Below are 13,100 nucleotides of genomic sequence, written 5' to 3'. Positions count from 1 at the left end.
TTTCTACAACTGCTGCTCATTGATTGAAGAGCTGAACAGCAACTATTTTGATAATTGATTAATTGTTAAGTCATATGCAGACTTGGTGATCACCTGCAACTGGTCAATAATGTCATGTGGTTGGCTGGTTGAAACAGATTTCATCATTACATTGTAATCTGTAAACCCTGTCTGTATCTTATATCTTCTTCTCCTCCTCTTCATCAACTCATCCCTGGTGTGAAAAAAGAAGTTTTTTAGGTAATTAGCCTCCAGCTAGCACAAACTTCATGTATTTTAGTTTTGAAACACCCTCACACACACAGTCACATGTAAACAAATAGATAGCCGCAGAGTCCTGGAACAAGTTGTGACAGCCATGGGAGAGAGAGAGAGAGAGAGAAAAAACCCACAAGGTTCCCAACAGACTAATGACTGGAGCGCACAGAAAAGACAAGAAAGACTGTGGTCTGCTGAATCCATCACTTTCTCTCACTCGCTTTTTCCCCCCTCCACAGATACTGAAGACAACAACCACCATTGTTTGACTTTATTTAGTCAAAACATTACATCATTCACCTTTAAGTTATTCGCAGCATCTCATAGTGATGCTGCGCGTGGTGATTAAAGGGATCGAGGCTCTGAGGTTCTGCTGATCTGATTTGTTGCATCGGTATCGGCGCCAAAACCTACTTTATTAAGCGGTTTATGTATCTACGAAACGTCACCGACCCACATTAAACACATTTCTAGTAATTAACGGTGGTGAGCTAACGTGCGTTAACGCCAAAACTCTGCCACTTCATGCATGTTCTTCACAAAAAAACGCACTTTAATTTGAAGGCAGATGTAGGGCTTTTATTGTGAAACTGGGAATGTTGACAATGACTGTCGAAGTCTGCTAACATCAGCAAAGATTTACTCCATATACTTTATCAAATAGTAGATTTGGACTTTTTTTGTCTCTGCATTGATTAAATACATTTTATGACATGACTGTGTTAGCTACACAATGGACATTTCATTACATGTTTAAGAGAACTTGCTAAAAGGAAAACGGCCTGGGAAATCAGGAACAATGTCTTATTAACAAACTTTTAGCGACTGGAGTTAAGAACTCTGTTATTTAGCAGGTGGTTTTTGGTCTGGGGAAAAATGACAGAGGCATGCACTGCTGAAGCAATTTGGGAAAAGAGATGTAGAAGCATGTAATTATACTGTCACTATACTTATTCTAGCCAAGAATGGCCTCAAACTAACTGGTTGACGTATTTTTTGTAAATTTGATAACAGTAATAGCCAGAGGAGACTTGTTTATCTCATAAAAACCAGTGATGTAATGAGGGGTTTATCGTATACCTGCTAGTTCTGTGGTGCTCAGAAATAACCTGAATGAAACAGCCCCTTTAACAATATAGTAAATACAAATTTTAATGTATATCATGCATATGCATTCTTGTAAAAAACCCTTTTTAGACAAATACATGCCCAAGAAATCAAGTTTCTTCAGCAGACGTTTAGCTGTGTTAACTGTTCTAATCATTTACCCCGATTACAGTTTTCTGTTTACATAATGTTTATGAAATAAAGTCACTGTAGATCGTCTGTGCATGTAAACAAACCGAAGATATATTCAGGTCATGTCCACCTCACAAACCTCTGAAACTCTGCTCTAAAGAAGTGGACAGCCACCTGAATCTGTGTGTCTGCCCCGTCAAATATATTTTACAGCAAATGAGCCATTTGACAGTCCTAACAATGGAAACAAGCACAGGACCACACAGACATCAGTGACATTCACACACTTCTACTGAATGTCTGTTAAAGTTTTAATACCTGTATATTCAGACAGTTTGGATTCAAGCATGTTCTCAGCTACACTCTCCAAACATATGCAACAGAATGAGCTTTTGTATAGAAATGAGTGTTTATAAAAGTAACCAGGATCATATTTGCGAAAACACATCAATGTTAGAGATGTTTACCGAGGAAGGGATATTAAAAATTTGCTTGGCATTTCAAAAAGCTGGATATTTCACATTTTTAATCAAGCAGTGTGGGCTAAAAATGCAGGTGTAATGCCAACAAGTGTATGGGCAGGAAAAGTCTGGGTTGGATCAACCCAGTCCAAACAACCACAAAACCAAACTGTGCTCTTTTTTTCCCTTCTTGCAACCTGATGGCAGGGTTTTCCCTCAGTGGCTCTTGAGGTGGTCACTTTTTAGAAAATGTATCCAATTTATTTTGCATCACTTTACAACTGGTTTCTGAGTTAGCTAGCTGAGATTTTTTTTTTTTTTTTTCTTGCTGAAGACTTTCCACTGGTTTCACGTTGCCAACAAATGCCACAGATGGATTTGAATGTGTTTCAATGCTCCCATTTCAAAGTTAAAAAAACATTATAACCAAGATGTTGCCACCTAGGGTTCTCTAATTGCCAGAACGTAACCTGGCAGGCAACAAAACAGACGACCTCAAAAATAAATGGTATTTTGGGGGTAATTTTTTTTTTTTGCTCTGACAGCAACTTGACTGTAGCTGCTTTAGCACTGGCAGGCTGTATTATACAGAGCAACACAGGACCACACCTAGTCTGTCCCCTTATCCTTTCTGCAGTGTTGTAAAAGGCAGATTCACATCTTGGTTGAAGCCAAACCAACCAGGGAACCCTCCCTCCCTCCTTCCTATTCTCCACGAACCACAGATTATAGCCATAACACACAGCACAACTCTCTGCACCTCTTTCAGTCAGGATGACTCCAGCCAAAACAGCCAAAGACAAAGCATAATCCTACCTCTACACCTTCTGTATCTCTCAGCCTCTCAGAGTTTTATACAAAAACCTCCAAAAAAGCTCCAAGGGCAAATGCTGTGAGAAACTGCGTCTGCATTTTTTGACGAAGAAAAGGCTTTCTCAGGAGGCTTACTTGATAAATCGATTAGTCTGACGGGTAAATGGTGCAGGCCAGAGATAAATATTCTAAAAATATCTCGATTTTTTAATAGAAACTAGCTATTAACATTGATTAAATGACATAAGGGATTCGTAAGTGTATGACCCAACAACACCGAAGCCGGAAACCGAGTATCCTGTCAGGTGTTTCAGAGATATCTGTCCTTCTGCAAAAGCCTTCCTTATCTGCTCAGCGAAGCGAGTCGTCGGTTCCACTTGACCTGCTCTGTCCTTTCATCTGCCCTGATGGGGGTTGACTGTCAACACAGATTCACTCAATCATAAATACTTACAGATACTAAAAGGAAACAGACTGGCTGACAAAGACATTTTAGATGATGAGCCATTTGGACTAAAAAGCTGGTGTTTCCCACACTTTACAAAATGACAAAAGAAGTAACTTGCACTGTGTCTAAGCCAAAAGCATTTCTGCTTTTTTAGCGGTTTCAAAACTGAATTCCTCATAATGAAAATACATGGAAGCATATTCCACAGTAACACTTCAGCAAGTTTTCTTTTTTGCAGGGGGAAGGGCATAAAAAAACAGCTACTGGTAATGGCCAAATGTAGACAATGTGACGTCACTCCAATACAATAAAAGAATAGTATCAGACAATAAAAATAAATTTAAAAAAGCTATCTAAAACATCAACATAAACGTCAGCTTTCGGTGTCAGCCTCTCAATCATAACTCAATACTTTATACAGATGGTCAACACCCGTACGGAGACAAATTCATCATCGAACCATGTCACAATAACTGCAATATTGCAATACCATGCAAACCAACCGTGGTGGATGACAAGCAATCGTGCTATGTTCATACTTCTTGTTTTACCCTTCAATGTATGTCTACTGAATGACTTCTGCTTGTGGGACTCTATGGAGCCTCATACGAGCCTCCCACAGCTACCATTCCTAGCTAACAAGCTATAAAGAGAGCTGGTTCTCGGGGTAATATTTTGTCCACTCCATTAACATACATCTTTCAATATAACGCACTGTAGCACAACACCACCACTCACGACAACCTCAATAATAAACATAGTAGAATTATCATCTTTCTGACAAAACAAAAACTGACAATTTAAAAGCTTCGTAAATGTAGAATTTAGATGTATTTGCTGATAAATGTACTTGAGGATCAAACATAATCATTTTAAAATCAACTTCAACCTCCTCATCAGACTCTTCACTCTCTAATCTCTTTGCACAGTCCATGAAGTCTGGCTTCCTGCTCCTGACAGAGTCCTGGTGCATCATACTCCCTGATCCTTGGGAGTGGTACAGCTGGACCACGAGGAGATCTGACAGTGTATCAGACCATAGTTTGTTAGTTCACACACATAAATACTGTGACACTTGGCGCGTTCATGTCCACGTATGATCTCCAGCTTCATCGTCTGGTTTCCAATGACAAACGAATTATTTCTGTTTTTGTCTTTTCGCATGTTGGCGACACAAAGAACAATTCATCACCACAGTCTCAGCATAATAACAGTTACTGTAGCCAGCCTCTTGAAACTCCTCATCTCCAAACCTCCATTTCTAACAAAACTTTTTTCTCCCTTTGATGTGCTTTTGTCCTCCTTTTTGTTCGTGGGTTTTTCGTTTAAAGGTCGGCTCACTTGTAAAATATCGCCAAATGACAGCTATTTAACTAGAATAACGATAGCTAGCAGCAGACTGGCGGCATGTGACGGTTTAGCGGAGTAGCTAATGTCTCGTACAGTAAACAGTGCGGCGAAACTAGGAGAGATTGAGATGGTGTGTGGCTGGCGCTCCTGTGTGTGTGTGTGTGTGTGTGTGTGTGTGTGTATAGGAGCTCAGCCCCGCCCGCTGTGAAACACCAACACAGACAGCAGAGGACAGAAGCTGCAGCATGAGCTGCCTGCAGCAGCACGCCCGTTTTTACCCGCCATGTGGTGGATAGCCTTCCGAGATTTAGTCCCCAAACGGAAAAATCTACCCACATTTGGCGCTTGGCGTTCGTGTTAATTTCGGACCCTGTTCTCAACCGGGAAAAACTCTATTGTTATTGCTTTTCCACCTGCATGTAGAGCCCACAGCTGAATTTTACAAGTTCAAGCTGGGTCTTTGAGTGCTGTTGAAAAGTCTTCCTGGGAAATACAGGAGAAAAAACTTACTGCAATAGAAGCAGGTAGATGTAAAGTGTGGACACACTACATCAAAAATAACTTGTAGGGCAACATTACAAACTGATGATTCCTAATTATATCACAGTACAAGAGGATGGATTGTGTGTTTGATAGCTGAGCTGCTACACAACAAACAACATAGTGCCCTCAGGCAAGGCACTTAAAATTCCAAAAGTTGTGTTATGTTCATGTACAATGACATAAACAAAGTATTCTTCTTCTATCCATCCATTCATCTGATATGCTTTAAAAAAAAAAAATAGGGCAATAGGAGTGTCCTAATGTTAAAAAACAATCTGTTTACCATACATCCACCAGAATGCCAAAGCAAAGAGAGACATGGATGATAAAAAATAAGTACAAAAATGTGTAGATTTATATAAAACAAAAAAAGAACAATAAACAGCTTCGGTTCTTATGACTCTGGCCACAGCTGTCGCCAAAGCAGAGGCATAATAAAAAAAGCTGGCATGAAGCTTTAAGATGTTTGAATGTCTCTAAATAAAACATCACATTTGCATTTATCTGTATTTCAAAGTGTCTTTAAAAACAAATTAGATGTCCACAAATGACACCCACAAGCACAAAATGATGGATAACTGACTGAATAAGTTGAAAGACAAGCTGCTGGCCATGCAACTCTCTTGTTGATATAATCAAACCACTTTTACAAAATGGATCCTCTAGATTTTTTTTTTTAAATGAGTTTAACTGCAGGAACGGATGTCTATCAACACTCAAACTCCCAGGCTGACCGTCAGGCTTTCCTGAGCGTGAGGCCCTGGTGTTTGTTTGGCCAGCATGTCCCAGCTCGTGCAACCTGTTGTCTATTCTCTCAGCTTTGTGTGGGTCACCAAAGCCACTGTACATACACACTTCCAGGAAAAGAGGCCTGCCGTAGCATCGAGAGATGATCATAGCAACACTGACCCGGGCCGCCACTTGACAACACACCAGAGAAATGCGGACGTCACTCCGCGATAGTTTTTCCAGGGTTTGCTTGCCCAGGCTCGGCTCAGTAGTAATCAGGAATGTCATCAGGTCAACCTTTGCACTGACCTAATCACTCACTGCAACCACATAATGGGAGGAAAACCGGGGAAAAAGGTACATCCTGTGCCATTTAGGGTTTTTTTTTTTTGGTTATGGCATTTTTCCCCATAAATGGATTCTGTCATGATCTAGTATCTGTAAGAAAGGTGACACATGAGACCTGAACCCGGCCTGCATCCTCGTGTTTATGGCCTGATCCTGGTACAGCCAAAAAATTAGACCAGGCCTGCTTTAAAAGAGAAAGATAAACACTTTTGGAAAACAGAAGGGGCATCCCAAAAACTACTCTTTGAACTCCATTAATATGAATTTGGCCTACTCAGAATAAAGTAAGGTGCCTCATCAGCACAAAGTAGCTTATAATAGCCGGTAATCCATCTTGCTTTCATGTTTAGTGACAAAAAAACACCACACAGCATATGACACAACAGCACTTCCGCCAAGTCACAAAGAGACGGGGTGTCCTAGAACATAAGAGGCCGAACAACGACATCGCTGTTCATGAGTCGCCAGCACCTTCTTCTCAAACTTTCCCTGAGACAAACAACTTGGCCTCGACTTGTAGTGTAATTGTGCTGTCTCTGCTGCTGGTGCCAACAGCATAATTCAGTATAGTGGTGAGACAGTAACACAACAGAGTCCTTCCCAAAGGAAACTAACAGCATCATTTTTTAACAAAATGAGCCCTTGGTTCATTAGCTTTGGTCTAACCAGTGTTATTAGAGCTATTTGAATCTGCATAAAGACGTCTAGTTGTTCTTCCTGTAATTACAATAGTCTGAGTCAACTGCCCACAACCAAATGGTCTTCCTCAAGGGCAATTTGGTGTTGCTGGTAAAAGTCAGACACTCACTTTGTTGTGACCACATCAATGTCACGGAGAGCCACACACTGACAGACATATGGGCACGCACGCACACACACACGTTTAAGCTCACAAACACATAAATACACTCTCAGTCATAAACAGCAGCCCTGCCCTTACCAGACTTTACACCAGCTAATTGCTCATGTATGGCTCCTTTCACTCCACACACACACACACACACACACACTCACATGTGCTCACACACACACACACAGTACCCCAACACACTCACATATAGGGAGCAACAAAGCATGCTGGCCCAGGCTGTCTACAGCTGTGACGTCTCACATGTGGCGCGTTGTTGATATAAGGAGTAACACAAGTGGAAAATTGGAGCTGGTGGGGCCAGACTGCTCACTTCCTGATAGGAAGAGAGTGGAGGTTGACCCATATATACATATATATATAAAGCAGTCAACAGGCTCCAACACCACAGGAAATACAGACAAAAGGTCTGTGTGGCTATGTGTGTAATGTAATGTGGATACAGATCAGGGTTGCCCAATAAGAGTCCCTTGATATTATTACAAAAGACTTGTTGTCACACAAAAGTGACCTACATCATACTGATGTCACTGCAGAAAACAGCTTCATTTAGAGTCGTGACTCACTGGCGAAAAAAGACGACTTCATTTCCAGCACCCGCAACCGGGAAGTTGGTATGAATCACATAATAAATACTGAAAAAAAAAATAGGAACTACCGAAAAACTTGCAAACCAAGTTCATTTAAAACCTGAGCAGATAAACATCATGAACTCCATTAAACTGTATATGAGCCCGACAGCATAACAAAAGCAGAAAAATCATGTATAAACAGACAAAAGGGAGCTATCTTCTACCGCATGATGGCACATGTTTAAAAAACAAGGTGGTCTACTTTTAAAACCCAAACGGAAGTGAAGCATAACCATGCTAATCTGATCCCCTGGATAATGGAAGTCATTAGGAGAGAACACAATGTTCAGATGTCTAAAATAGTCTACAATGACATGCTAGTCTGTGTGGTGGCCTAAAAATGAAAGGGTCGCCTACAGTTACACATGTTTATTTGAATGTTTATGACCGAAGGAAAAACTATTATATATGTGTATTATTGGGTATAAATCAGGGATGTATAATCGCCCAACACATGCTGAGTATATTCTGCATGATGAGCTCTATGGGTCAAAGATCAAAAAAATTAGTTTCATTGGTCATGGTGGACAGTTATACTCACCCGACACATCGTAGGTCAAGTATGTTGGGACTGGGGCTGCAACTAATGATTATTCCCATTATTGATCCATCTGTCGATAATTTTCTCGATTAATAGATTCATTGTTTGGTCCAGAAAATGTCTTCAAATGTCTTGTTTTGTCTCAACCAACAGCCAACAGTCCAAATATGATCAATTTACTGTCATAAAAGACTTAAGATAACTGAAAATATTAACATTTGAGAAGCTGGAATCAGAATTATGACATTTTCCTTTTAATAAATGACTCAAAACAATCAATCGATGACCAAAATAGTTGGTGATTAATCTTAATAGTTGGCAAATAATTGATTAATCGTTACAGCTCTAGTTGGGACTAGACTAAATCTTGAATACAAAGCCAAAAAGAGCCAACAATTTTATGTCATCCACATATATTTTAGCAGTTTATTCCTCTTCAGCATATTTTTAGTCCATGTGCCTTTAAAAAAAAAAAAAACTATGAGAAAATAGGTCAAAGTTATGTCATAATTACTTTGTGATATAAAGTTATCTCAAGCAGCGTAGAGATCAAAGAGTGAAAGCCATATTTCTAATTATGATGTTGTGTTGTGGTGTGGCATTCCCCTGTTAAACGTTCCATTATGGGTACTGGATCTCTGCCCGCCCAAGATTACCGTACAACACTTCTGAGTAAACCGAGTTTAAGAGCACCTAAATACACAATGAAGGAGAATCATAAGTTTCAATCAGGAAAATCATAAGTTACAGATGGAAAATCATAATCATTTGATTGACAACAAAAATGGCACCAAAAATGCGCGGAATTTCAAATAGTAGGGTCTAAGATTTCTGAGTTAAAACCTATCCAAATTCCTTAAACAGCTTGGTGAAGCTGTTGAAGGGAAACTTCAGTATTTTTCAACTTAGACCCTATTTTCTAATCATTTTGTGTCTAAGTGACTAATGGGGACAACAATTTTTTTGAAACCGGTCCAGTATTGAGCGAGAATTGCTGCAGCCGGCGGTCTGCAATGTAATCTGATGGGGCAACGGCACAACGTCAATCTATGTCGGCTAAAAGTGTTTGTTTTTGCCACTGAGAGGTTCAGATTGTTATTATAAGTGTCTGACGACATTATGGAAAGGACCACACAGTAGAAATAAAACATTTTTCTTTACCTTTCGCTCGATCCGGTCTGTTTGTTATTGCGTCTGACCCGAGTCTCGCTCTGAAATCTTGCATGTTGTTGTCGCAATCGGCTAAATATTCAACCATGACTTGACCATGAAAGTCCTGTAAGATAACATTAAGCTAACCTTTCTGTACTCTGACACAAAAAACTCCTCTATGTGACTCTGTCATGGCTGAATTTGACAACTCAACTCAACACACAGACCGGATAAAGCGAAAGATAAAGAAAAACAGTTTATTCCTCTGTATGGTCCTTTATTATAATGTTGTCAGACACTTTTAATGACAAACTGAGCCTGTCAGTGGCAAAAATAAGCACTTTTAGTAGGTGTACATTGATGGGGTGCAATTGCCCCAAAGTATTACACTGCAGCCCGTTTTGCAGCTGCTGGCTAAAGCGATCTCACTCAATACTGGACCAATTTAAAAAAAATTGTTGTCCTCGTTAGTCACTTACACAAAAAATGATGGGAAAATATAGTCCAGGTTGAAAAATACCAAAGTTTCCCTTTAACCATACTGGTAAGCCAATCCACTTGGATCCAATCTTTGAATAGTCAAACAGTGCAGCAGTTACAAAGTGCCTTACAGGAAATAAAGAACACCTTTTGTAAACAAAATTAGGCAAAATATGTTTCCTGGTTTATTTTTAGCATTCGACACCAACAATCCAGGCAACATGTTATCTGGGAGAGTTAACCACCACTACATCAACAAACTTATCAGCTGTAATGGCAGTGGTGTTCCCTATCCAATCATGCAGATACTTTCTACCTTTGACTGTGATTAAGTGATTTACATTCAGCTTAAAAGCTTAAAGCTTAAAAAACAAAGTGTATGTGTGCCGTGTACTTTGTTCTTTCTGTCACTTCCTTGAAATAAATGTGCCAAAACCCTGATAAGCTATACACTTAATACTCAATGCTACATCCTTTTATCATTCACAGAAATGTTATCTGTGCAAGCAGGGCATCACATCACCTCTTTTCAAATTAAAAGAGTTTTTCCAAGTCTGTCTTAAAACAACAGTCAAGAGCCCAAATTAACAGTGACACGTGTTTTTCTTTGCTGTAATCATTCCTCCTGTTCATACTGGCCATTAAAAGTGATGGGGGCCAAAATCCACAGTCCTGCTTCTGTGCAAATATGTATTTAAAAGTTTATCTGAAGCAAATATGAAGCTTCAGACGTCCAAATGAGTCAAATCGAGTACAACGTTACAGTCTTTTTTAGTGCCAAAGTCCCTCTTTATGATACTATACTTCCACCGCAGCTCAACAGGGAAACACTGTCCGAGGAAACACAAAGAGGAAATTTGATGCTAAAATGACTGTAAATGTGTCAGATATCTACTTGATATGACTAACTCGGAATACTGAAGCCTCATATAAGCTTCAGATTAATATTTTAACCGCGTTTTTTACACAAAATGACTGTGTGAACACACTGTGAGTTTCTCCCCCCCCCCCCCCCCCCCCTTCATCACTTCCACTGAAAGCACATTTCAGAGAGATCTCTTAATAGCCAGTGTGAACAGGGGGAATAATTACAGCGAAGAAAACCTCTTTCAATGTTCATAAGGGCACCTGATTATTGTTTTATGTGAGACTTGAAAAATTGTGAACCTATCCTTTAACTGGCTTCAAGCATGTTACATCTTACTCCATTTGCCTAACAATGCTCTTATATATTGTGATTCCTACAAGATAATTAAAAAAAAACCTTATTATTTTCTTTCCAATCTCATTTCCTTTGCATTTCTTCTTTAAGTCTGGGGCCTCGGTAATGTTGTGGGTGGACTACTCACAAGGATCTGACCCTTGCAGTTCCTCACTAGTTGTTATATGGCGTGTTAGTGTCTAAGAAACTAAACTTATACTTTTGTTCGTTTAAATGAAAGTCGTCTTGAACTGTAATACCGACTATATCTCAAATGTAAAGTGATCGCAGTCCGGGTCAGTGCACGTTGGCCCTGACCTGACTCCTTACCACTGATCCGGGAAATTGGGCTCTACTGTTGCTCTCACTGTAAATCGCTCAACATAGTTGCTTCGGATATCCGTTTAAAGTTATATATCATAGAAATAAAGTTTAAAAATAGCCTTCTTTTGGTGTGTCGGTTTATCCTTGCTGAACAAAAAAACAACGTGGTGATTGGATAGGACTCACTTTCTAGGTTTGCTGAAACAATAACAAGAGAGTCGGATGGATCCACTCTAGCGCCATAATTTTGTCACACTTTCCCTGGAACGGAGTTTGTTAGCGTGCTAACCAGCTAGCCGCCGAAGCTAGGCGCTGTTGTTTTCATTTTAAAAAGAACAACTGTGGCGTCTGAAAAGTTTTTTTATGTTTAATGTGTGTGTGAACAGTCAACTTACCCGAATCTGACGAGGTTTTCATCTTTGTTGTCGTCTTCGGTGCGCCGCTTCAGTCACTTTCCCCGTCGACTGGTAACTTTAGACTTTTAGTTAGCTCGCTTTTTTAGCCAAGTCAGCTAGCCAAGTTAGCTGCGGCACCCCACTCCTTCCTTCGGTGTTGTTCTCACAAGCGGCTTGTTAGGAAGAACCTGCCCCCCGATTATGAGCTCGGTTTTAAGTTGAAAACTCCCTCCGCTAACTTCGCCTGTGGTTCAGCTTTGCATCTCGACGCATCGACGTTTGCTCTAAAACTTTTGCGCCGGGATATTTGTTTTTCAGTGCGGGGCTTCTGATGCGAAAAGTTGCCCCGAGCCTCTGCGGGGAAATCCAGTCGCCCGGGTCTGAATGGCGTAGGTCGAAGTTTGGAAGAGTCGTGCTGCCGTCGGTCGGTACTAGAGCAACGGAATGCGAAGAGTCTAAAATTTCATCCCGTTTGTTGCAACGATGTCGCATGGTCGATTCCTCCTCCACATCATCATCATCATCCTCACCGACAAGTCAAAACAGCGGCGCTTGTGAAAGGGAACAAAAGTACCGAAGCCAACTCTGTTCTTTCTCTGCCCCTCTCTTTCTCCGGCACAGACTTTTTCTTTTTCCACTCACTCACTTCGTGTTCTCTCGACCCCCCCACCTCCCCCCTTCTTCCTCTGGCGGGGTGTCGTGTTTCGCTCTCCTCCTGCCACACGGGGCCGCCCACGCTGACCTACGGAGGGAGGGAGAAAGAGAGGAACTGAACGCCCACTTGTTGCCAAAGATCGTCTATGTTTTTGGAAGATAACTGTTCCTTCCAGCCCAGCAATCAGATGGGAAGAAATTTAAGAATTTGCTGGCGCTGAAACAAAATTAGGGAATGTACTGTGGTGCGGATATTATCGTCACAGTGTACTTTTCACAGGAATAATATTATTGTAGACTTAATGTATCATTTCAGTTAAAAAAATATAGCTCATACAAAACATTGTTTTCTTAGATAGGGTCACAAAAAAAAGATAAAACATCAAAAATACATAGAGGATACAGTGACTTAAGGATTAAAGTATATTCAGGCTCTTTGTTTGTCTGCTGGTTTGTACTATTTTACATGAAAATTTGTCTGGTAATATATATATATATACTATTGAAACACAACACCAGCAGATATAATAAAGGCTTTAATGTGACCCCTGCTTTATTAACTGATCTTAAAAGCTTAATGTCAAAACCTGGCTCTAAAAGCTTTGTGCTTATGTGTTTCAACTTTTCTTGAATAATGTGTGTTAAATTTAATCACCACACAGCA

At 40.2% G+C, this 13,100-nt stretch overlaps 1 protein-coding gene across 2 annotated transcripts in view; it reads right to left on the bottom strand.

Moving 5' to 3' along the window:
• The window catches only part of erf (Ets2 repressor factor), a 42,985-nt gene extending 30,251 nt beyond the window's left edge, over positions 1-12,734 (bottom strand). For both annotated transcript variants that reach the window (XM_042435599.1, XM_042435600.1), the window contains exon 1: positions 11,783-12,734. In XM_042435599.1, the coding sequence (XP_042291533.1) occupies positions 11,783-11,804 (22 nt within the window). In that variant the 5' untranslated portion in view covers positions 11,805-12,734. The remainder of the gene's footprint in view (positions 1-11,782) is intronic.
• Between the last annotated feature and the right edge of the window lie 366 nt (positions 12,735-13,100).

This window comes from Thunnus maccoyii, chromosome 15 (genome assembly GCF_910596095.1).
Source record: "Thunnus maccoyii chromosome 15, fThuMac1.1, whole genome shotgun sequence".
Lineage (NCBI taxonomy): Eukaryota > Metazoa > Chordata > Actinopteri > Scombriformes > Scombridae > Thunnus > Thunnus maccoyii.
The sequence above is the reverse complement of the archived record's forward strand: the minus strand, read 5'-3'. Positions and strand labels throughout refer to the sequence as shown.